At 39.4% G+C, this 24,285-nt stretch overlaps 5 protein-coding genes and 1 non-coding gene across 9 annotated transcripts; 3 read left to right on the top strand and 3 right to left on the bottom strand.

The window, feature by feature from the left end:
* Positions 1-1,378: 1,378 nt before the first annotated feature.
* LOC140795543 (pentatricopeptide repeat-containing protein At1g04840) lies at positions 1,379-3,505 on the top strand. The gene has a single exon (XM_073148178.1). The coding sequence runs from the start codon at positions 1,433-1,435 to the stop codon at positions 3,272-3,274; it is 1,842 nt and encodes a 613-aa protein (XP_073004279.1). The 5' UTR covers positions 1,379-1,432; the 3' UTR covers positions 3,275-3,505.
* A 340-nt stretch (positions 3,506-3,845) lies between these two features.
* LOC140795542 (kinetochore protein NUF2 homolog) lies at positions 3,846-7,831 on the top strand. The gene is made up of 11 exons (XM_073148177.1): positions 3,846-4,190; positions 4,267-4,485; positions 4,601-4,691; positions 4,781-4,960; positions 5,045-5,134; positions 5,526-5,633; positions 6,135-6,188; positions 6,536-6,650; positions 6,735-6,892; positions 7,194-7,289; positions 7,412-7,831. Exons 1-11 carry the CDS (start codon positions 4,024-4,026, stop codon positions 7,499-7,501), a joined length of 1,368 nt encoding a protein of 455 aa, XP_073004278.1. The 5' UTR covers positions 3,846-4,023; the 3' UTR covers positions 7,502-7,831.
* A 282-nt stretch (positions 7,832-8,113) lies between these two features.
* Positions 8,114-12,016, top strand: LOC140795805 (actin-related protein 2/3 complex subunit 4). Of its 2 annotated transcripts, none has more exons than XM_073148591.1 (8): positions 8,114-8,359; positions 8,502-8,567; positions 9,379-9,431; positions 9,798-9,825; positions 10,405-10,479; positions 10,845-10,949; positions 11,345-11,434; positions 11,633-12,016. In XM_073148591.1, the coding sequence occupies exons 1-8, from the start codon at positions 8,357-8,359 to the stop codon at positions 11,720-11,722; spliced, it is 510 nt and encodes a 169-aa protein (XP_073004692.1). In that variant the 5' UTR covers positions 8,114-8,356; the 3' UTR covers positions 11,723-12,016. The 2 variants fall into 2 exon arrangements, with proteins under 2 accessions (XP_073004692.1, XP_073004693.1); XM_073148592.1 differs by having other exon boundaries at positions 8,281-8,406.
* On the bottom strand, positions 8,124-8,196 carry TRNAA-AGC (transfer RNA alanine (anticodon AGC)). Its single transcript has one exon. It is a non-coding gene; the product is annotated as a tRNA-Ala (tRNA).
* A 724-nt stretch (positions 12,017-12,740) lies between the features above and the next one.
* LOC140794930 (probable sucrose-phosphate synthase 2) lies at positions 12,741-18,901 on the bottom strand. Of its 3 annotated transcripts, none has more exons than XM_073147216.1 (13): positions 18,883-18,901; positions 17,944-18,240; positions 17,258-17,490; positions 16,837-16,900; positions 16,060-16,758; positions 15,838-15,969; positions 15,617-15,748; positions 15,037-15,213; positions 14,914-14,967; positions 14,767-14,829; positions 13,671-14,666; positions 13,439-13,566; positions 12,741-13,281 (listed from the first exon to the last, which is right to left on the bottom strand). In XM_073147216.1, the coding sequence occupies exons 2-13, from the start codon at positions 18,217-18,219 to the stop codon at positions 12,993-12,995; spliced, it is 3,243 nt and encodes a 1,080-aa protein (XP_073003317.1). In that variant the 5' UTR covers positions 18,220-18,240; positions 18,883-18,901; the 3' UTR covers positions 12,741-12,992. The 3 variants fall into 3 exon arrangements, with proteins under 3 accessions (XP_073003317.1, XP_073003315.1, XP_073003316.1); XM_073147214.1 differs by lacking the exon at positions 18,883-18,901 and adding an exon at positions 18,725-18,862; XM_073147215.1 differs by lacking the exon at positions 18,883-18,901 and adding an exon at positions 18,637-18,775.
* A 2,026-nt stretch (positions 18,902-20,927) lies between these two features.
* Positions 20,928-24,103, bottom strand: LOC140794662 (uncharacterized). The gene is made up of 2 exons (XM_073146786.1): positions 23,371-24,103; positions 20,928-21,747 (listed from the first exon to the last, which is right to left on the bottom strand). The coding sequence occupies exons 1-2, from the start codon at positions 23,654-23,656 to the stop codon at positions 21,386-21,388; spliced, it is 648 nt and encodes a 215-aa protein (XP_073002887.1). The 5' UTR covers positions 23,657-24,103; the 3' UTR covers positions 20,928-21,385.
* Between the last annotated feature and the right edge of the window lie 182 nt (positions 24,104-24,285).

Raw genomic sequence — 24,285 nt, 5'->3', positions numbered from 1 at the left:
CTTTATTATTCTCAAAATGAGGTCCTTCTTTTATGAATAATTATTCTTATGTTCATTTATATTCTATAATAAGAGTATACTAATTACTTTTGATGCAATATAAAGTGAAGGAAAAAAAACTTATTTTATTTTTTATGAAATCACCGTGAATACCATTTGATGATATAAAAGGTGGTTGATGAGATAGATGCTAAGAGTAAATTAGCAAATGGTTAACGTGTGATATAAGATATAATTTTGATGACTAGTATTTATATTATAGAATGATGTTATTATGATATAGCTCAGTAGCTATTATTATAGAATAAAGAGTTGTATTTTAAAATAAGAAAAAAAAATTTATGAATTAAACAGGGAGTTAAAAATAATGTTTCGACTACGCCAAGAAACTAAAATCTTCTTACGCAAGATGTGAACTAGCTCTGTAGAATTAGTCTCAAGGACACATCTTGCAAGCTGAAAATCTAGAATGAATCGCCAACACCTTCGCTAGTAAAGCTGAAACCCCCTCGAGTTTGGTTCTCACCCTGCCTTGACCACTCAATTAAGATAAAAAAACGGACCACTCATGTTCAACATGATTGGGAGCCCCATATTTGAGCTACATTCAAGAAGGTGAGTCTACCTACAAGGAACAATCATAGTTGGCAAGCTAGGTGAACCACCTTATGGGTTGAGCTTGGCAGCTGAACCATATCCATGCCAAAGAAAGAATCATTCCTTTAATTCTTTTTTTCTTTTTCTTTTTTTGTTGATAAAAGACAAACGCCCTGTTTCATTAAAACAATTAAACACCTTCATCCATACAAAATTTTAGAGCATATGAATAGCCCTAAAACAACACAAAATTGGCATATACCCTTACAATATCAAGGGAGAACAAGTTCAGCAACATCCCACCATTAGGGGAGCATTCCTCTGATTCTAGAGGATCCAAAGGTTTGGAAATGAGCAGACCCTTGAATCAATTGTTCCTTCTATCTAGGACTCTGACATACCAAGTGGTGGTGAATCAATTGAATCACTACCTCGCCATGCATGCTCCTCCCCAACGTTAGCCCAAAGATTTCCTGCGTATCTACACCCAAAAAAGAGATGATTAATAGCCCCAGAATACTACTCGAGTCTTGCCCCCATAATCAAATCATCCCATGTAAAAAAAAGGAACGAGTGGGCATCATGTTCCAAAGAAGCTTTTTGCAGAAGGTGCGAACAAAGTCGTCCTTCGAAGGTTATTTGGCATTTGGGTTCGCTGGTGGTATCAACCAAATTAAGGCTTCATCTTCGTATCGATAGTTATTGGCACGATGAGTTCAACGTATGATCCGATACTGTGCTCAAGCCTCAAATAGTTTGACCGGTCCTTCTATTTATGTCATATTATGCAAAGCAAGGAAGGAACATCATAGAACTATAAAAATAATAATATCCCATGAATAATACCATCCTTTCTCCTTCTGAATCCTTCTTACTCTCCCTCATCCACTCCTCCTCCCACTCCCCTCTCCGCCTCAAACAGATCCACTCACACCTCCTCCGCCGCCACCTCTTCTTCCTCTCCCCTCGCCTCTCCCTCGCCCTCCTACGCTCATTCACCGACCTCCATCTCTCCCACCTCTCCCTCTCCCTCTTCCCCTTCCTCCGCATCTCCCGCCTTTCCCTCCCCTTGGCCCTTCGCTCAGCCGCCTCCCTCCATTCCGTTTCCGCCACCGCGGCCCTCCACGCCGCCGCCGCCAAGCCTGCCCTCGACCTTGACCCGTTCGTCCGCACCTCCCTAGCCGATGCCTACGTCAAGCTCCGCCTCCCCGTACTCGCCCTCCAGTTGTTTGACGAAACTCCTCACTGGCACAAGGCCGCAAATTTCCTCCTTTGGAACGTTTCCATCAATGGGTACTGTCAGTTGGATGACTCGGTTTCCGCAAGAAGGCTCTTTGACTCGATGCCGGAGCGGACGACTGCCTCCTGGAATAGTATGATTCATGGGTTGTTGAAAAACGGGGACGTCGAGGCTGCTGCCGAACTTTTCGACCAAATGCCGGAGAGGACTGTTGTTTCTTGGACAACAATGGTGGTGGGTTTTTCACGGAATGGTGATAACAAGCGGGCGGTGGATACTTTTGAGAGAATGCTTGGTGCTGGTGTAAGGCCGAACGTGTTCACGATTGCTGCTGTCCTTTCGGCTTGTACGAGAATGGGGGCTCTGGATTGTGGGGTTCGGATTCACAATTATGTTAAGCAGAATGGTTTCCCAGCAGACGGGGCAATTGGGACTGCATTGGTTGATATGTATGCCAAGTGTGGGAGAATCAAATGTGCGAGCCAGATGTTTGCTGGAATGAAGGAGAGGGATATCCTCGCTTGGTCTGCCATGATGATGGGGTGGGCAGTCCATGGGCACTGGCAACAGGCCCTCTGCTGCTTCGAGGACATGAAGCGTGCACGAGTCAAAGCGGACGACGGCGTCTTCTTGGCTGTGCTTATGGCATGCTCACATTCGGGTAAGGTAGAGAGAGGGCTCCAGATATATGATAGCATGAGATATGAGTACAAGATTGAGCCAACCGTGAAGCACTATTCTTGCATGGTGGACTTGTTTGGAAGAGCAGGGCGGCTGGATGAAGCCTTGGCATTTATCAAAGCTATGCCCATAGAACCGGACTTTGTGATCTGGGGTGCAATGTTTAGTGCTTGTCGAGCTCATAAGAATGTCCAATTGGCTGAGTTTGCAGCAGAGAAGCTTCTCAAACTCAAACCAAGTCATCGTGGTGGCTATGTTTTCCTTTCGAACATGTATGCTGGTGCAGGTAGATGGGAGGATGTTGAGAAGGTGAGGATTAATATGAAGGACAATGGAGTAGAAAAGGCGCCTGGATGGAGCTACATTGAGGTGGAAGGAAATGTATATCATTTTGTCGCGGGAGATCGGTCTCACCTGCGTACAAAAGAGATATATGGGAAGCTAGAAGAACTAGCAATGCGGGCAAGGGAATTAGGCTATGAGCCGAACACAGAGTGGGTGCTTCATAACATTGAGGAAGAAGATAAGGAGGATTCTTTGGCATGTCATAGCGAGAAATTGGCCCTTGCTTTCGGGCTTCTAAGCGCTGCTGAGGAAGAAGACATTAGGATAGTGAAGAACCTCAGAGTGTGTGGGGATTGCCATTCTTTGATGAAGTTCGCAAGCAAACTATTTCAGAGAGAAATTATACTAAGAGATATCAAGCGGTTTCATCGTTTCAAAGATGGGGAATGCTCCTGTGGAGATTATTGGTGATTACATTTTGATAGCAAGCTCATAGATTTGGTTATAGCTTACTGACTGTTAACTGCCTTCATTGTTTCCATCATCAATGCACATACAGAAGATACAAGTGTATCTATTTGTTTTGCTCAACTTTGTAATTCTTTTGATCACTGGACAAAGGATTACCAGTTTATTTATGTAGCCATACTTTGTGCCCAAGTAATTGGGAATAAAAGATTTTTTGTTTGTTGTTCTTGTTACTATGATTTACTTCCCAAACTTTTGATGGAAGGAGGGTAAGAACCTGACTAAACCTTCTATAACATTTGTCTCTACATTCTTTTAGCCTTTGATTGCCAACTTTCTCAGTTGTGGGGTAGCTTCGTTTTGATTTCTGTTTTAAGTTGGCAAGAATTATCTTTGTTGGTCTGATGGTAAATGTCGCGGTTTGCATGCCAAATGTTTGATAAAAGGTCTTACAATGGATATCATCAGGGCGAGCCTAGCGATGGAGTAAACAGTCGTTTAACTCAAACCAAGCCAAGTGGAACAGCATTTAATTCTGATAAAGAATGCCTAATAACCTAATAATTGCAACACTTTTAGGAATATTATTTTCCTGGGAATTCTTTTCAAGAGTCCTTTTGGGAAACACACCGCAATTTAGTTCTATCGAAAATAAAAACATCCAACTCATTCGGCGGGAAAAAGAAAAGAAGAGAGAGAGAGAGAGAGAGAGAGAGAGAGAGAGAGAGAGAGAGAGAGAGAGAGAGAGAGAGATGTCGAGCTTCTCGTTCCCGGAGATGGCGGCCTCGGAAATCGTGTCGGTCCTCGTCGGCGAGGGAATCGCCGACCCCTCGATGACCCCCGACGAACTCGCCAACCCCTCCCCTGAACTCATCGAATCCATCTTCTCCAACTTCTTCGCCTGCATCGACCCTCTCGGGTATTTCCATTCCTCTCCCCTCTCAAAAACGTAATCCTAACGACGATCCTAACTTCCATCTTTCTCTTCTTTGCAGAGACGACCCAGATGCTCAGATCGGATTCGGCGCCTTGGAGCTCCTTGACAATCCCGACCACCATGCCGACGCCATCCGAGTACTCAAGCTCAACTGCAAGGTCAAGCAATTCCTCGCTTCAATTCAGTTCACCGGGTTCGCTCTGCAGGATCTTTTGAAACCCAATGCCAAGCGAACGTCTCAGATTCTTAGCGCGCTCGTCAATTACCTCTATTACAGGTGGGATCTTCGGAATTATTGGAAAAGGAGGCTTCTTTGAGAACTAGGGCTTCAATTTTTGTTGAGTATTCTGTATTTTGGTTAAAAGTTTGATCTTTGTATATTTATCGGTTAGGGAAGAGAAGTTGGCGTTGCTGAAACCTGTTGTGAATGAGTTCCCGAACCCAGAGGAACGGCAGGCAGAGCTCAGAGCAAAGATTGATGAGGTTTAATTTCTATCTACTTGATATTTGTGATTTGTATAAGGAGTTTAGATAAGACGAAAAGTTGATTGGGAAATGTGTGTTTATTGCAGTTGAACAGGGAACTTCTGGACCATGAGGTTGCAACCCAGATGGAGGAGCCTGTAGTTCAACAGTTGGATGCGGAGGTCAAAGAGTTGCGGCAGACCATCCAGAACTACAACAAGCAGCAGATGTCATTGAAGACACAGGCCAAGGGGCTCAAAGAGAAGACGGAATCTCTCAATGACAAGGTTTTATAATTTTATTTATTAGGAACTAGCAAATTTTGATATCTGGACTTATTGATGCTTGATCTGTGATAACAATTCTTGCAGATCTCTCAAGCTGATTTTGAGTTAGTGAAAAATGCCCAAGAAAATTCGAAGTTATTGTCTAAAATTGTTCAATCACCAGATAAGTTACAGGTGGGATCTATGGTTATGTTAGCTGCTATTTCCTGTCTTAAGAATGGGCACAGTAAAATACTAAAATTCTTTTTCATTTACTGCAAGTTTGAAGTCATAATAACCTTGGAGTATTATTTTTCATTTACTGGAGAATGAGGATTAAGGTGATGATTATTTAAGATCATATTATCCTTGTAATATTTTCTTAATTTAGTCGAACACATTTTTAGTTATGGATGACATAACTTTTTGTTATCTGAGAACCTCGTACTTATCTACATTCAGTTACCTTAGGATTTGTTATGAGCAAGTATTTTTTTTTCGACATGTTTCTGTACTTAATCGTCATTCGAAGTGGTACTAGAATCTAAATAGCCTGTTTTCATTTTTTTTTTCTCCTTATCCAAAGAGAGCCCTCGAAGAGAAGAAATCAACTCGAGTTGAGGTGAGAAACTCTGAAAAGCTGGCAATGCAGAGTGTTCAAGAGAAAACTTTAACTTTGGAGATGTACTCAAAGGTAATAATATTTGGTTAGCTTTTATTGTTGAAACTCGAAGTAGGAGACATGCTTTTTGGTAATATTAGCTGCAAGAAGGCAACAGTTTTTTATTTTTACCATCTGCAATACATTTCTATCTGAATTGATGACAATGCTGCTCTTTACCTTAGTATCATGTTCTTTTCTGGATATCAAGGAGCGCATATCTTGTGTATAGGCTGAAATTAACACATAAAGAAAGATAATGAAATAGTAAACAGAGATGTATTATTCCCATTCTTGAGTATCATGATGTTCTACCATTAACAAGGTTAGAGATCGATAATTAGTTAGATAATACAGAGAATATGAACTCGACTAGAAATATGGATATGATGTACTGTATGCTGTTACAAGTTGACTTTTCTTTTCCATGTTTTGCATATTCCTGATGCATATTGTTAGGAAGTCACTAATTAGTAATTATGTCTTCATACCACTTGAATTTGCTTTGTTAACATAGTAATTCTACTTTTGCAGGCCTATGAGAAGTTGTCTAAGCACTTCTCTAAGATGCAGGCTATACAGGAACAAGTACGGTTAGCTTTCAGAACTCGAGTATCGCATTAAACTCGCATCGTGTCACTAGATTTCTTTTCTGATTCATGAACTTTCACCAGAAATTAATCTAGATATACGACTATCCATGGTAAATAGTGAATTCAGTCTTCTTGCTGACTGTCAGTTGATAATTTAGAAAATGACATGCATATTGATGTTAACACATTTGACGATTTAATTTTGAGCTAAGCAAAGTTCTATTTGAGTAAAAAACTAAAAATTAAAGTGCACTATAATATGGCATTCCAAGTCGTGCTTTTTAAGTTTTTTTTAACTACAAACACTTGAATAATTCTTCTTATACAACTGTTATTTCTCAGGTGACTTCAGCCAAATCAATAGAGAAGGCAGTTAAGGCACTGAAAGCCAAGTTGAGTGATGAGAGTGTTTTGATTATGTCCCTCGAAGCCAAAGTTAATGAACAGCAAGAGAAAGGTGGTTATTTAAATCCTCATTGTTGGTCATGAGATGGAGTGTTATCCTTTTAACTTTTTATTTGGCATAAAATCTTTCCACCAGCGAAGCAAGCTGAGAAGCTGCTCAAGGAAGCTGAAAAACAGAAAGACATGAGACTAGCAGAGGAAACTCAGAGGCTTAACACTGTAAGGGCAGAAATGGAATGGAAGCTACAATGTCTTGAAGCTAGGGAAAGAAAAGTAGAAGATATCGTTGCTAAGGTAGTCCCTAGACCTTGTCACTCGTGAGAATAGAAATAACAATATCAATTTGACTTTTGTTGCACACACTACATAGTAGTTTTGAGCATTTCTTCTACCTATTATCCCAACGACACATATGCGGAGAGCCAGATGCTTTTCATAGCTCCACCTACTTAAAGTTTGTACCCATAATCATCAATCAAATCTTTGTTTTTCTTCAAAGTTGTGATTTCTAGTTTACTGAAAATCTGCATGGTGAGCAATTATCATGGTTTTATGAACTGTACCAAGTTAACTAGATTCTTATCTTTCTTAAAAGGGTGATAGCTATTGTCGAGAAGCTGATGCAGTCAGAGAATCTGGAAAGGCCAAACAGCAAGAACTCCTTGCCAAACTAGAAGAAATAGTCCATAATGTAAGTCCAATCCTGCAGCTTAAATGCTTCGGCTTTTCATCAGAGGCCCTTTGTTACTCTGATTTCTCTTCCTATACATCACAGCAGATGTTGATCTCCTTTTTTTTTTTCTGAAACTGCAGTTCAATTGCTACTCGAGTACTGTTGGTTCATTTCAGCAAAAGGTTGAGGAATTCGCTAATGAAACTTTAGCGACTGCCATCACAGATTAACAGGCAAACAAGCTCGCTGCTATCTGATCCCATATATATGAGTTCTAACAGCAGTATAAAGTCAGTGGCCTAGGACTGAAGAAGATGCTTAGTCCAGAAGGTGTAATTTTAAAAGCTGCAGTCTACCGGCATAGAATGTTCGATGCTGACCTGCAATCTAAAGGTTGCTGCTTGCAGAGTTGTTATGTCTAATTCACCCTTTTGTCACTGTTCTTGTTACTAAAGCTAAGTAGCTATATGATTTTGAGACGCTCGAAATTGGCTGGCCAAGATGCTTAGTTTGCATTTCCTCTTCTGTTTAAATAATATTATGATCATGATTCTGTGAAATTACCCTTCCTAATGAGTAAATGTTACTGACGTAATCCAAAAGCAAGAAAAAGAACGTTAGGAGTACATAACAATTAAGGCAGAGATTTATTTTTTTCTTTAATAAAAGGAGGAAATTGATTAAAAAACATTCCACGTTTTGCTTTCTTATTATTTACATCTTATATTTTTTTGTTATTCGACGCCAGCATTTTAAGTTTAATACTCAACAGTAGTCGATTAATTTATTAATTTAAAAATAAAAATGTCTAAATTATCTCCTTACTTTCTGAAAAGAAAATTAGAACAGGTTTGGAGATGCGGGGTATCGATCCCCGTACCTCTCGCATGCTAAGCGAGCGCTCTACCATCTGAGCTACATCCCCGTGATGAAAATATTTACAATCCAAACATTACAATTTTCTTTTCTTTGATCTTAACCTTGGATCCACCAAGAGCATACCCATGTCTCGAAATTACTGATTTGCTCGTGTAGTTTGTCGCCTCGGATCAGTTCTCTTCGTACTTCTATCTGTTTGCACCACCATGGTAATCCAAGATCCCGACTTCCTCGTCTCGTTACTTGGTTTCTGATGGTCCGATGCCACATCTATGTGTTGCCAGTTCTTGAATTGTTCTTTTGTTCTGTTGGCTAATTGTGGATTTCTTCTATTTTTGATGTGATTTGCAGGCCAATACACTTCGGCTGTACCTAACATGCATTCGGAACACTTTGGAGGCTGCAATGTGCTTGCAGGTATCCCTTCTCTTGAAGTTTCCCAATGTTTTCTAATCATGGTAGAGTAGATTTCGATTTTATTTGATTCGACAAGGTCGATAGACCGAACGTGTTGTGGAAATAATTGGTTCATTCTGCTTGGTGGAGGAGTTGTATATGGAAACTACTTCAAGGAAGACGGTCATGGAAAAGGTGCTCTAGGGTTATCTCGAGGAGGAACATGATGAGTAGTTGATCAGAACAATTAGGTGAAGGGATCAACTAGCTATCAGGAGTTGGATGTCTTTCTCCATCTTCCAGCTCTCGAGATAGAGAGATAGAGGCAGATCTGACATCTTAGGGAATCGGGGGGGATTGAAATTCATAGAAAATTTTGTGGGAATAACTCAGCTTCATTTTACTTTAATCTTGTTAGGTTGTTATCCAATGTCATTTTGGCCAATATTTTTCAAGAAATACTTTTATTGAGTTCTGATATGAATGGCTTATTACTTCTCAGGCTTTTATCTTGTGATCTGATATTTTGATTGACTTTGTGAAATGTTGAATTATGTGGGCAGAACATATCCGCTGCCTATTTTCTTTTATCTTTGCCATTTGTACTCTCAAGAATTATTTTGCATTGCTCATCCTGTCTGTTTAGTCTCTACTAATGAAGCATGAAATAACACTGTGTTGCTCGGAAGATTATCTTTAGTTATTTCCTACCACTTGTTGTGTTCCCTTTGGAAGATCATCAACTGAAATAATAGAAACAGCTTTGTGCTATATGCGATGCATTTGATCTCTACTACTTGTTGAGTTTTTTCTGCTTGGTGATACTTTGCAGAATTTTCCTTGTCAAGAAGTTGAAAGACATAACAAGCCAGAGGTTGAACTGAAGTAAGAAATGATTCCTCAGATTTTAGTTGTAATGTTATATGATAAGAAGAATTACTACCTTTGATATAGTACCTGGATTTACTATTTGCATTTTCAAGTGCTTGAGCATGAACATATTCAACACTAATTGTTTACTATTATGTGTTCCATTGGCTTAATTTACGCCACCTTGTTGCTATTATACTTTATTTTAAGATCAATCTTGTTGTCATTTCCAGATGAGGTCATTCTGTTTTTCAGTAGGTTTGCAGTACCTTCTCCTAGAGTACGAGTAATTTAGTACTTGATATTGAGTGGGTTCCAGGTTTATGTTATCTGTTAACTTTATTTATAAGATCTGATGTTTCTGTTACTTCTTTCTTACAGGACCAGCCCAGAACTTTTACTAAATCCAGTAAGACTTTCTGTCCAGGGCTATCAAAAGACAATTTAGTGAAAGTTCTTTTTCTTTTTCTTTTTGTCAGCTTTCTCTCGCTTTTATTTCTTACTCGATGTACTCTTGCCTCTTGAACTTGACAAATTCTACTTGGATAAACTTCCTTACCTATGTCCTTTACTTAATTTGCCAAAATTAAGTGCTAACTTTTTTAAAATAGTTGTAAGATTGAGTGTCAAAACTCAAAAGCCTTAATATTTTCTAATATTTAAGGAGTATTGCTGCGTTGCCTTATGCTGCATAATCAAATTTCTCTGGATGTAGTTTATTCAACTCACTGCTGAAGTCTTGAGGTTTTATACCTAGAATTGCTACTCCAAGACTTTGCTGTTCCTTTCTCTTTTAGAGTAGAATTGCCTCAATAGTTGTAAGATTGCCTATAAATCACCCAAATGTCACTCCAATTAACACTGTGGAAGATCGAATAAGGAAAGGTTTATGGCATCATAACAATTTGTTGAGCACTCAAAAAAGTATAGATTAGGAAAATTGTAACCTTTTAAAATTCATGCATCTCTTTTGTGATCTCTTTTTCAGGTTTTGGTATGTCGTAATGAGGCAGAGAAATGCTTGATAGAGACTTCAATCAATTCTATTCGTATAAGCATGAAGGTGAATTTGAAAAGATTGCCTGCATTGAATTTTCTTCAGATATTACTGCCAAACAACAGTATTGACTTTCTCCAATTGGTAGTGTAGAAGGATGTTTAACATGTTGACTCAGTGATTCCTATGCATCTGATCATAACTTTAATTCTTTGTTCGAAAGCAACTATACATGCACTATGAATATTGTTTAACTGTCCTCTTTAATTCCAACCTCAAGCTGTATCAATTTTTCCCTGAATTTCTATGTGAGAATATTATCCAAGAGCTTTGTCCAGTGTCAAGACATCATCAATACTTTCAAACACTTATCTGCTGACTGATGCACACAAGCTTTCTCACAATTTATGTTCATGTGCTTCTGTTTACAGGTCAAGCAGGCGGATGAACTTGAGAACATCCTTACCAAGAAGTTTCTTAGATTTCTATCGATGAGGGCAGAGGCATTCCAAGTTCTGAGGAGAAAGCCAGTGCAGGTGTTGTTATGTTGGTTCACCTTAAGATTGCAAGTTCTTAGTAACATTGATAAGTTATCTGATGTCTTCTGGTTCTGGGAAAAGGATGTTACATCTGTCTACGTATTACTGTGTTACCGGGCATATTATATCATCCATCAGTTAAACTGTGACATGTTAATATTTTGCTGCAGTAATGATAGATAAATGCATTTTAGCTGGATTTGTGCTTTTATTTGTCACTTGGCACTTTCTTTCAGAATTTAATGTGTACATCACTGATCCTCTAATCTATTTCTTTGGTAAACATTTTTTGACCATAACATTAAAGTTAATGTATCTCTTAGTCTTATGTACTCTCCAGCTGCATCTTTTACTAATGGAAAAAGGTATAACAAATCCTCTCTCTCTTACAGGGTTATGATATTAGTTTTCTAATAACAAACTATCATTGTGAGGACATGCACAAGCATAAGCTGATAGATTTTATTGTGCAGTTCATGGAGGTAAACTTTCTCATGCCTACAGTTTAACTTCTTTTTTTTTCTCAAACTTTTTGTATGGTGCTTCAGGTGCCATCTATCTTATATGCTAAAGTTGAGGTTCAAAATTACCTCTATTTTATGGCTGCTGTAGTTCTTACCTTTAAGACTACATTTTTCTGGTTTTCACAGTGTTTTGACATCTAATTCTGCATGATGCAGGACATTGACAAGGAGATCAGTGAGTTGAAACTGTCGGTAAATACGCGAGGCCGTCTAGTAGCAACCGAGTTTTTAAAGCAGTTCATTTGAAGTGTTGCTGGGGTTAAAGCATGTGCTGTTACATGACAAGTACCTCAATGATGATACATTTTGTTCGCATGGAAATACAAAGCATAAGCTAGATACCTCTGTTCTCTCTTGAAAGATTTGCGAGATATACTTGTCCTGGTACAGAATGGTTTTCCCCAAAGATCTGTAAATCATCATTGGTCATTTTTCATTTTTCTTTTTCTGCATGTTTTTGACGATAACAAAACTCTGTAAATCATCTTCAGTCATTCGATTGGCTATTTATTCAAAGAAACTGTGACTCTTACAGTGCAATCACAGATCCACTTCCTAATATTCATTCAGAATGGCGTTTATATTTTTCAGTTGGAAGATAATTGTTCAGTGGACAATTGAGTCATGGCTTGAAATGCTTATCAGCTCATGTGTTTTTGTTGTATGAATCTTGATTCATCCTTTCGATCAATCTCTGCTGAAACCTTCATTATATGTTTTGCACTCATCTGACTACTATCAGTAGTTATATGGAAACGAATCAATCTCTTCTCTTCCCATCTGTGGATGTCCATGCTAGTTTCGTTTTTTTTTTTTCTCCAATTGCTATTAAGAATGTCTCAATTCATGCAAGAAGGAACTGATGAAACTATTACATGGGTGATGCGTCCATCGTAGTACTAATTTGTCTTATTACTTGGAAATCTTCGGTTTAATCTATCAAAAGTGGTACGGGATGTTCAAGTGACCAGGGCAATTATTATTATTATTATTTTTAAAATTTTAGACCCTACGTTATGTATTTATTGCGTTTTATATGTTTAAGAAAATACCAGACACACTCTGGAGTCTGGACCATCCTCTATCATTGAATTTTCAAAGAGAGACCAAATTGGGTTTAATTAATGTATTCTGTAGAACATTATAAACAAGACAACGAAAGAAAATGCATTCCTTGGTAGATAATTATCTCACCGGTATTGGTTACTATTTCGTAGGACATGCCTCTTTGCTAGCTATTTGATGATGCAAAAGTACACCCACCTTGTATTCAAATAGTATGAACTGCGTTCTCATTTCTTTGTACCTCACTCAGTAGCTTGTACAACGCTCAGCTACTTATTGAGCTTTTTATCCATCGATATGGTGGTTTACCAACGTAAGAACTCAAATAGATACAGAGTAAAATATTTGTACCGCATAATATTGTATCTCCTATGAGATCGATCATGTTTATAAACATATGATAATAAGAAGCAGTAGTAGGTGTGAATCTGCTCACAATCATGAGGCAAAATTATATCGCTGGAGCCGCCTTAGACGCTTCTTTCAGTGCTCCCATGATCTCGTCCGCCTTCATTCCGCCTTTGGTGTAGACGACGAGGGGGCTCTCCCCTGGGACGATGTCTTCCCTCTGATAGCTCCCTGCTGTTCTTAGCAGTTCATCTGAACCTTTTTCAACGGCTCCTTTCATGATCACTGTCTTGTGCGATCCCGAGATGAGCTCTTCGTGATCCGTGTCGCCTTTCTCTCCAAGAATCACGTACATGTTACTGACGCTCAGACCCCAGCGGACAAAGAGGTACCTTGATTTTCCATAAAGAATGGTTAATAAGAAGACAATCAATACAAAGAGTAGTAATTTGACCCAAGCTATATGATAGAAAGCCTTTTCAGATGCTTATATCCTACTAAGAATACTGTTGAATGAAAAGTAGAATCTCTTTTCAAATTTAGCCATACCTGAGTGCTTGAGATCGAGACGCTAGGAGTGGAATAACCTGCAACCTCGTAGAGTTTCTGCAGTACATGAGATGGCACCGCAGCCCACGCATCCGAAGCTTCTGACGCAGATCATCAACTGGCTTTGCCTAAACCATGCAATCATCGGTGTCAATGAGCAAATCAGCAAAATATAGATAGAATACCTCTCAATGCCGTTAACTGGTTAATCTATAACTAACAATACACATACCTTCGTGGAATCTTTAATGAAGAATGATACACAGTGAGCATTACTAGAGCTCACATCTTCTTCGATGTTGCTCGACGTCTTATCCGATTTGTTATCACTTTGAACATCCTGAGTGGTCATTAATTTTGCTATTGTCCTCTTCACACCATCATAGCCCCAGCGGTAATCGATATGGGTCGCATAATCTGGGTCGGCACATAGTTTTCCATCAGCATCCATGCACTGAACTGTTCCAGGGTAATATACTTCACTACCACTACTGCAGATCAGAGCATCAAAGTTTGTGGCTGGAATTTTTGCAGATTTTATTAGTTCTAATGTCTCAGAGATAGGCATAGCAGTTGAGAGAGAGAAACCAGAGATCCTCGACATCTGAGAGTCTGATCGAATAGCTCTAAACACCTCCTGTATCATCTGCAGCATCTTCTTATCAGGGCCTCCCTTGTCATCGTACCAGTCAAGAGCGATCACAAATAGTCTCCGACGCCTTCTAAGAAGAGGATATTTGGTAAGAGTGTTCCCCGAGTTCTCTGATTGCTTCTTACTACTGTCTGTGGCATTTGCTTCAGGAACTGACTTTTTTATCTTGCTCAGAATTCTCTTCACTTGGTCTTGTAACTCAGGGTCATCCTGTCCTGCAGTCCCTATCTCTATCTCAGCCGCATCATACGCAGACCCATTAAGGGAATTCTTCTCACCGTCAACTGATAACCTGAGAGATGACTCTTGAACATCCTTGAGGGAGTCTCCAAGTGACTCTTCCATGGCCATGTCATCCGTTGGTGTATCTGTCTGCCACTGCGGGTGCCTCATCCTGCAGGCTGCCACTCTGGTTAGATACGTCCGACAGTGCTCGGGCCATGAGAACAGGTGGATGTTCCGCAGCCCGTTCTTCCTACATTCCTGCCATAGATTCTTCTCTGATACAAGCTTCAGCAGCGCGTCAGCTATGGCTTTCTGATCATGTGGGTCGACAAGCAATCCATTGTTCAATGCCTATACCATGAATATTAAAAGAAATGAATTCCTCTAGACTTGCTATACATTGGTACTGCAGTACTCTTGTTCGTCAATTTAGAAAGGAATAAACACTTACCCGATGGATGTCAACAGGACCTCCATTTTTGGTAGCTACCATTGGAAGGCCGTGTGCTGCTGCCTACAGTATTCGACAATTGGTTAATTGAACTTCTACATATGGCAACACACAGATATGATTCATTTGGTGAGTAATCACACTGACCTCAATTAAAGTAAGGCCAAAAGGTTCGACAAGAGCTGGATTTATGAAGACTCCCTGTAAGTGTATAAATGAACAACTTAGCCGTGCAATGGCAAAGCTAAGAAATAAGTAATAGATAGAAACCTTTGTTTTTGCCGCAAGCCTGTAGATTTCTGGAACATCAGCCTGCTTGTGATGTTTTGGGAAGGCTACAAGTCCATACAGATCATACTTATCAATCAGCTTCAGAACTGTTACCAGGACACTTGCATTCCCGCCAGACATCTCTTCAATGTCGTCTCTGTTTCCCATTATCAATGTCTGCACGGTACAAACATTCAGTAGCGAACAATTGATCATTTGGTCAATCAACTTTTATTTCAAGTAATGAACGTTTTGAGTAAAATATCCAGGTAGATTGAATAATTATATCAACGAAATGAAATGGTAGCATCCAGGTCTATTGATCAATGTTCATAAGAAGCATATGTAGAAACTATAACCAAATAAAAAGAAAAATATTTTTGACCACCAATGCACTCACGTTCTATGTTATTTAATATAATGTTACCATAGAAGACAATGCGCTTTATGTCTTGAAGAAATTTTTGGCAATGTGTGCTACTAATGATTTAAAGATACATAGTTCCAGCTACATTTATTCAAATGGAGCTGAAGAAACTCTAATACCAAAACAGAATATTCAGAAGTAATAGATGCTCACTAGATTCGCAAGCTCTCTCAATGGACGGCATTCGCCAAAGGCTTTCACAAGGGTAGTGATGTTCTTTTTAGGGTCAGGCCGTGATAGGGCCAAGATCATTGGCTTGTGAGGATTTGTGAGGAAACGCATCACCTGCAGCAATGACCTTTCAGGTTGGATGGATCACCAATCGCCAATCACATCTGAAGGTTAAAACAGTGTTGCATTCATGAGCAACTTACCTCAGCCCAAATTGGTGGAATTGACCTTGGAGAAGCACCATCTGTGCCTATGAGTTCTTTCAGGTCTCCATCAGTATCAATACTCTCTTCAGGAACTACAACATTACTGAAATCCATACCAGGTGGAATAACCTGCAAACCAAGACATAGAGCCAATCTTATCCGTTCCAAATTAACTTAAAAGACATTAGATGAGCTCTCATACAATAAAGCAATTCTTACCACCATCCTTGGCATATAACGGCCATGGCAGTTGACACCTCTTCTGGCTCGTGCCCTCAACACTCTCTCGAGTTTGACATCGAAACCATCATACAAGCCCCATTGCTCGTCAATCTCCTGCCTTGTGCTTGTTATGACTAGCTCAGCAGCATCTAATGACAGTTCCTCGGCTTCAATGCGCCTCATTATCTTGTATGTTGCATTGATATCCTCCTTAGACATGCGTCCCTGCTTAAGAAGCTGCTCCAATTTGTTTCTCCCAAGCGAATGTCCTGTGAGAACCATTGGGACGTTCAAGGCACCTGACAGAAGAGCAGCTACATCTCCAGCATCGGCATAATGCCCATGAACCACGTAAGGCCAAACAGGCTGCCCTCCACCAATCTGTTCTCCTAAAACTCTTGACATGTTAAGTATGTGAGCTAGAGCCCCATCAACGAACTCCTGAAGATAAGGCCATAACAACTCTTTCCGCAAGTACTGATTACTTGGGCCACAGGGTATACGTATGATGTAGGCTCCGGCACTCTCTCCAAGATCGCTGCCGTCTGCTTCATATGAACCGGAGGACAACATTTCCGCCGGCTCCCCGTAGCTCCAGTCCACATCTCGGGATGATACCTGACGAGTGAACAGATCTACTCTATATACCCCTGGCATCATTGAAAGTGCCCGTGCCAGCTCGACGACATATTTTACCTATAGATGGCCATGAAAGTTGGTGATTGCATTATCACCTCAGAAAGAGCTTTCTGTAAACCGGTAGATGCTATGTACCTGACCACCTGTATCTGAGTCTCGGCCCAACTCCATGTTTTCTCCACGGACCAGGCCATGCAAACTAGACACGGAAAGATAGGCAAAGAGAGTCGTATAAGTTGTCAAGAAAGTATATCGCCCCTATTGCAAAAATAATAACAAAGAGAAGATGAAGTAACTGATGCTGATCTATATCTTGTGTGAATTGATCACTACCTCTGTAAAACACTTTCTCTTATATTAGACCAATGTTCAGAAAGTAGGAGGAGTTCTCAAAAACATATTATGTGATTCTCAAAAACTATCATTTTCTAAAAATATATATATATATATATATATACTTGCGGTACTAAATTCAATTCTGAGCAATGAATTGTGAACTCTTGTTAATGTAATTGCACCAGAACAGGAAGCAGTACTACGGCAAACTAAAGTATACCTGACGAGCACGATGTAGAGTTTCTTCCCCTTGTTATCATCAGACCAGACCTGAAGATCAGAGAAGTTCCTCTGGTACTTTTTTCTTGGAGTCTCGCTCTGTAGAAGCTCCCCTACCGTGTCTCCCTTTTCTCCTTCTGATAAATCTTCCGACATGTCCTCGGTTGCATCCCTCCTCCCCTGCTCCCGTTCCCACCTCCGCTTTGTTATCCTTTGGAAGTCTTCCCATTCCAACTGCTCATTTGCTAACAAACATTAATCAGAATTTACGATGATTCATCCTATAGGTGATACATTATGAGAAGAAGAACAATTAAACATACATGTACATGCAGAGAAGGAGAAAAATATGTAGTATGGAAAGAGAACCGATCATTAAATTCTGAATTATAGTTAAATAATCCAGACAAAAAAAAAGTATATCCAGAAGTACTTACAATTTACAAAAATTAAAGCACTGCTAAGTAAAACCAACGATAAAGCAAAAGAGTCTACATAGTAGATTAAGACGAACTACGAGACCAATCCAAATTAATCAATCAGTTTACTTTCTATCACGAGTTTTAATCCATCCAATTTAATCCATAACAATTCACAAGAAACTAATATATCGTAATCGAGAAAGCCACACCACATCAGAAGAGATACAGATACGAATCACAAGATGAGATAGGCAGTTCTTGGCACCTGTTTCTTCTTGCGAGCGAGGTGCCAGATGCGCCAGCACATGTTTTCGAGCCGTGAGCTTCGCTCTCGCGTGTTGCGAGTAGCCACCACCTTGATCCAAGTCCGGTGGAGGTCGGTCTCATCGACTCCGGTCACGACCTCCTCCACAAAGTACTTGGTGGGATTGAAATGGCCCCACTCTGTCAAGCTCATTGCCGACGCCTTCTGATCACTGGCCGCCCCACCGCTGTCGAGTATCGCCTCCAAATACCCATTGATCCATTCGTTCCCCGCCATTGATTACAGTAACAATAAGCACTAATCAAACAACCGAATGCTCGATCAGATTATTTCACATAAATCAGAAGAACCAGAGATTTTGCTGCAGATATATAAAGCGAAAAATACGAGGATTCCCTATCTGGGTATTCTCTCATGGAAAAAATTTTCACCCGAAGAATGGAAAAAAGGACACGCCTTTTCGCATCTAAACGAGACTCTTAGTGAACAAATGATGACATGGGTCTAGTGTTCTTCGACAGAATCCAGAGCACTACATGTCCTTTTCTCCTTTACTACAAAGAAAAGATGCAAAGGCAGTTCCCTATCTACAAAAGATCATCTAAATACGATCTTTCTTCCATCGAAAGATTCGTGAAACCATACGATCCTGAATGGAACAGGGAAAAAAAAGGAAAGATGATGCCTTCTTACCAACAAAAAAACTTCTACAATAACAAAAGAGAGCAGATGGGCCTTCCAAGTTTCAAAGCAAGAATGCAAAAGGGGAATGGATTCTTACATCTGGGTGTCGATTTTTACACACTGATAAAGCTACGAATCATCAAAGATGAGATCTTTTCTGCTTTGCGTCTCTCATTGAATGAAGTGTTTTAAGAGATAGAGGTGGGTATCATGCGCTAAAGCGAGAGGAGAGTAGAGAAGCAAGAAGGGACGTACACGTGGCACTAGGAGGGGCCTCATTCGCACGTGTCGTAGCGGCGCCACACATGTGGAGGTGGGTTGAGAACTCCAAGCAAATGCCCGCTTTCCCATGCGCGCAGGTCGGAGATCTCTCGACTCGCGCACTCCGTGGGGGAGTGGTGACCGGACCTTTAGATCTGCGCCGCCCGTTTCGCGAGATCCAATCGGACGGACAGGATTCGTCGAACTTGTTGCGTCGGATTAGTTGAGATGCTCCACGTGCCAAAGCAATTCGGGTCTGTTTGGAGGATCCAAAATCCGATAATTATTTACTAACCTCACAAAGTTCATGTGATATTTTAACTTGGAGAGCTATAGAATTTTGGAAGCACCAAATAAAAGGAATTACCTTCATTTATCTTTTGGCTTAATTATAGATAAAATGCAAAGTTATCGTCTTTCTCACTAATCCTAAGTATTCTCATGCCCATGTATTTAGGGCTAAAATGCAATATGTCAATGTACTTCCTATCATGTTAGATTTTGACCAAATTTAAGCTCATCTTCCAACAAGTTTTAAAGTTAATTTGTTCCTAAATGATGGTGCATATTTAGTGAAATATTTTCTCAAATGGTAACCTTTAAAGGCGATGAAACTGGGCAGTATTGACTTTTGTCCCTTAAAAAAAAAAACCTTTGAAGTTAATTCCTTCTTTTCTTTTATGCCAAGTTGGTGTTACTGGTTCCAATTAGCCTCTCCAGAGTGAGATAGACTCAATTCTCTGTAATTTATCAGCAACTAAGAGAAAAGGAATCATATTTTTAGATACTCTTTTCAAACTTAAATTTTATTGTATAAACTATAAGGTCTATCATTATTATGAACATAAGCATGCATATGACCAGCTTTTATTCAATTATGAAATTTTATCTCTTACAAGGTACAACAAGACAATAAGATTATTTAACCAATTAATTTTATCCATTGGCAAGATAATATAGCAACTCTACAATAATACAGGCCACATAACATTACACCACCATGCAAATTGCCTATAACAAGCTTATCTTGCTAGCCTCACATCAATGATAGAAGAGGCTATCACTTCATCTTATTTTCCTCATCTTGTTGAATCATAGGAGAAAAGGAAAATAAGAAAGAAAGAAATAAAAATAAAATAAAATAAAACTGAAGTTATTCCCTTCTTCTCCCCCTCTTTCCTGACCCATTTGATGCTTATGTATGTGGTAGCAATGCATCATCACACTCCTTGTAACCACCATCAACCAATCTATATCTTGTTAGCCTCTCTTTGTCCACTACTACTTAAATAGAGAGGGGATGAGATGCTCCATCCAACATGTCACCTTAGGATTGTTCTGCAGAGGAGCTGCATGATCTCATCTATTGGCCCCATCCTAAGGCTTGGACAAACTTTCACATTACTACTATCTTGACTCTTCTCTAGCATTCAAACTATGATGTTAACCCCACATTTGAAAGTTTGAGTAGAGATGGGAAACTGCATTGCTTCTCGGCACTGTACATAATACATAATTGAGATTGGATGGCACATAGCAAATTGAATTTGCTCATCTTTGATACCATTGAAGAGTAATGCTTTTTAGTTTGTGATTTGACACGCATGGCGGATACTTGCACACGTTCGAAAGGAGAATAGAAGAAAAAATATATATAAGAAGATAAACTGATCTCGCATTAGAAGATGCAAAGATTCCTAAATAAAGCTGTCTAGGTGCATGATTGTGTGTTTCTTCTGCACATTGCCAACTCAATTTCACATTCATATAGTCCGTCAATTTTTTGCATTTGGCTCTAAAGGTGGCATCACTGTGTTTCTAATAGACAGCTGGACTTGCAAAATGCCTGTCGTTGATTGGCATGAGAAATATCTTGAATATAAATCATGGTTATGGAGTATATCAGGTCTAGTTAGTCTTGAATAATTAGTTTGTTAGCAAGGTTAGATATGAGTGCTGATATTGCCAGAGCAAAAATCACTATCACACACCTCCTATCGTTAAGTTCACAGGGAATATTCCCAGATATACCAAAAATGTAAAGAATAAAGGAAGAAGAAATCCAATAGAAAAGATGTACTTCTTTCTACACCACGGAATTTCCATGAAGTTGATATCTCCCATAAGTGTGATGGAGCTACAGTACTGTAACAATTAACCTAGTACAATGCAACTTCAACGACGCATATACCCAAGTCAATTCAAGATACAGTAACAATGCACATCCTCAATAGGAGCAGTTTCAACCCAATCAGGTAGAATTCTTTAGACAACACAAAACTAGTACATTAGCAGGAGCTTGCTCCAAAACATTGTTGCCAGAATAACAGGACCAACCACCCTTGAATCATGTAAGACGACATAAATCTGTGTTAGGCATCCCATCTGTAGCACTCTCCTAATGAATTGCAAAGTAAGAAGAAAAAAACTCAAAAATCACAGTGCAGTAACAAATTTCGGATTGGTCGAGCCTACTGCGAGTAGAATCATCTGAGGATCAGCCTCTGAAGGCCAGAGCCTGCGACTGAAGGATTTGGTTGTCCTCCAGTAGTCGATCGTATTCAAGGAGAAGCTCTTCCGACTGCTTCTGGAGGGCAGTGACATGGGCCTCCGCGGATATCGCTCTTTTCTCCTGCTCTTCTGATTCCAATTTCAGCTTCTGCAATTTTTCATTTAAGCTGGCCACTTCTAGTTGGAGCTTTTTTATCTCATTTGCAGATTTATCTTCCTTTCGCTGGTTCTCCTTTTGGAGTTTCTCGACTTCCTCTCTGGAAGAACTAGCAACTTTCCTCAAGTTGATCATTTTTCGAAGATAGTGATGCAACCGATCAATGACGAATGCAAGGAAAAGCGTGTAGCCTGTGATACCAAGTTTCATTTAGTACATACTTCAGGATGTGTCTATTTCAACACACAATTGGTTTGAAACAGAAAAAGAGTGTAGGATTTATGAAGTAGATGAGCTGCTAAACTAGATTACCCACAGCCTATAACTGGAGTAGTTTTAGAAGATCATCAGATAGATAAGCTTCATACTACTTTAAAATGAGAGACAAGATGTCCTAGATAATTGTCTGCGTTGCCAGAGATGGGGCTCCAGCCTACTAGACTGGAACCACCAAATCAAAGACTGGAAAATATCCAGCAGTGATGCCTCAATAAAGCATCAATTGCTGAAACTTACATGTCAAAATTGAATTTGAATGGCGCATGGGCAAACCTAAACTATAAACTGCAAAGAAATGAAATATTTCTGCATTGCATAGTTTGTCAAGTTGATCATTTAGACAACTTTGTCTTATAATAGTAGATTCATAAACTCAGGTATTATTCAAAGTCGCTGTTTGGAGTTTGCATATAAATCTTAAGATAGATTTAAAGAGTAAGCAGACCTGAAGAGTGAAGACAGCAAGATTAGCACAAAACACAGAGAAAAAGATCCAACTTGTTAAAAAGGCATTTTTATCTACCAAATTATTGTAGATTCAGTGAAGATGGAAAGAAAGAGAAAAGAAGATTCAGGCTTGACAATCAGTAGAGTTTAGAAGTAGTATTAGTCTGCTGAAGTAAAATTGCAGAAATGCAAATAGCATCCAAAGATTCTATAACATTCTATTTGATCCACTAATATAAGAAGCACGTGTATTACAGTTGCAGCTAGATTAGCCTCCTTTTATATACATTAGACAATTTTGTAGGAAAAATATCATTGCAGGAAATACAAAATAGAATCAATTCCCAGCCATCTGCAGTTGCCCCATGAATCCCTTCATACATCCTAGTGCATCAGTGGTGCAGGTCATTTTCCAAACTATCACTTCATCTCAATGCATGCAAGAAAGACTACATGCTATATATCTTAAAAAACAAACTAGTGGATTAGGTACAGCCAAATATCTGACTTTAGTCATCACATCATTATATTTTTCAACAACAAGGAAGTTCCAATTAAATCAGATTAACTGCATGAATCCATTTCCTATATTCAGTTAAGAAAGAACTTGACAATAAATAAATTATTATGGTATACAATACATGCACAGCTGTCAGTGCAGCCCTATCGAACAACCATTACATTATCATCTTCTTTACATTGAGATGAATCCAATGTCCTTCCCTTAGTTGCATAAATGGTTTATGACTTCTGTAGATGAGATTTATTGAACATTACAATCAAGATCATTGAGTTCCAAAGATGAAAGAAATAAAAGAAAACCCTTCATCTAGACAAATTAGATCTTCAAGATCCTGTCCTCCGACAATTCAATATAGCTGACAACACAATAGGCTATCCTATCCCATCATTGCAAATATATCTGCATGACTCAAAGATGGATGAAGAACCTAATAATTGTACGAATATAAGTTTTAAAAAAACAATACCATAAGCTTAAAAAGTCAAGAAGTTATCTCACGATTTAATCTTTATAACTACACACTAATGCCAATCACATCATCAAGAACCAAGGATAAGCTACATACCAATGAGAGAGGCCTCAAGAAGGTGGGTCCTCCAGAGGACCTGGTCCATTGGAGTGACTGTTCCAAGCTTCACCCCTCTGTTCTGGATCTTGAGAATGCTCGCAATGCTCGACGTCAGGATCACTGACATTGTGCACGCCAATGTCTTTAACGTCGCCGGCCCCTTCCCCGTCTTCAGCTGGTCCAACCCTTTCATTGCCAGATCCCGCAGTGGCCCAATCTTCACCATCAGCAGCAATGCCACTGTTCCCTCGACGAAGAGAACCAAGAATAGAAGCTGGATCATCTTCCTACCCTAGAAATATAACCTCAAATCCCTTCTGTCTTGGAAGAAACCCTTTCCTTGCCAAGGTATCACTGGGTCTTCACTAAAGAATACTTCTTTGACGAGAAGTATGCGTCAACCTTGAGAACCATTGAAGGCGATTATTCAACGCAATTCACGAACAAAATCGGATTTTTTTTTTTCCTCGAAAAGGTCACCGATCTCCCACCTTCCACCCGAAATAAAAGAAATGAAAAGATCAGAAGCAGAGATCAAGTTAGGTCAAATTGCACAAAAAAATTCTTTCATTCTCCCAGGATCCTCGGAGATTTCTTCTATGGATTGCCCTAACGTGATTCCTACAACAATGTCACCGACCTACTTCCGAATCTTTGATGAGGAATTAGAGAGCAGAGAGAGAGAGAGAGAGAGAGAAAAAAAAATGAATTAGCGGAAACTACCCTCCCCTTTTTATCCAATTACTTATTCGTCCACTGAAAATAAGAGCCCGGTGGACTTACCTCACATTCTCCTTCGTAGTCCCAAGTATAATGCAGCAAATAAAAGAAATAAATGCTCGTGATTCTACGAGCTAAATTTTACCCCCGGTGAACGTAGACATATTAATTCTTTTTGCATATTACCACCTG

Source organism: Typha latifolia, chromosome 9, assembly GCF_019914945.1.
Source record: "Typha latifolia isolate L0001 chromosome 9, TyphaL0001v2, whole genome shotgun sequence".
NCBI classification, from domain to species: Eukaryota; Viridiplantae; Streptophyta; class Magnoliopsida; order Poales; family Typhaceae; genus Typha; species Typha latifolia.
Note: the sequence above shows the minus strand (reverse complement) of the source record. Positions and strands in the feature narration are given on the sequence as shown.

Bases quoted from the DNA above. Each gene is read 5' to 3' on its own strand.
- LOC140795543 (XM_073148178.1), top strand. From the start codon at position 1,433: ATGAATAATACCATCCTTTCTCCTTCTGAATCCTTCTTACTCTCCCTC.
- LOC140795542 (XM_073148177.1), top strand. From the start codon at position 4,024: ATGTCGAGCTTCTCGTTCCCGGAGATGGCGGCCTCGGAAATCGTGTCG. The intron at 4,486-4,600 runs GTGGGATCTTCG...TTTATCGGTTAG, and splicing joins GTCAATTACCTCTATTACAG to GGAAGAGAAGTTGGCGTTGC. The intron at 4,692-4,780 runs GTTTAATTTCTA...TGTTTATTGCAG, and splicing joins TCAGAGCAAAGATTGATGAG to TTGAACAGGGAACTTCTGGA.
- LOC140795805 (XM_073148591.1), top strand. The intron at 10,480-10,844 runs GTGAATTTGAAA...TTCTGTTTACAG, and splicing joins CTATTCGTATAAGCATGAAG to GTCAAGCAGGCGGATGAACT. The intron at 11,435-11,632 runs GTAAACTTTCTC...TGCATGATGCAG, and splicing joins TTATTGTGCAGTTCATGGAG to GACATTGACAAGGAGATCAG.
- LOC140794930 (XM_073147216.1), bottom strand. From the start codon at position 18,219: ATGGCGGGGAACGAATGGATCAATGGGTATTTGGAGGCGATACTCGAC. The intron at 15,214-15,616 runs GTGAGCATCTAT...TGTACCGTGCAG, and splicing joins TGAGAGAGCTTGCGAATCTA to ACATTGATAATGGGAAACAG. The intron at 13,282-13,438 runs GTATGGCTAAAT...TGGAAAATCAAG, and splicing joins TCTCGATCTCAAGCACTCAG to GTACCTCTTTGTCCGCTGGG.
- LOC140794662 (XM_073146786.1), bottom strand. From the start codon at position 23,656: ATGATCCAGCTTCTATTCTTGGTTCTCTTCGTCGAGGGAACAGTGGCA. The intron at 21,748-23,370 runs GTATGTAGCTTA...TTGGTATCACAG, and splicing joins TCTTGAGGCCTCTCTCATTG to GCTACACGCTTTTCCTTGCA.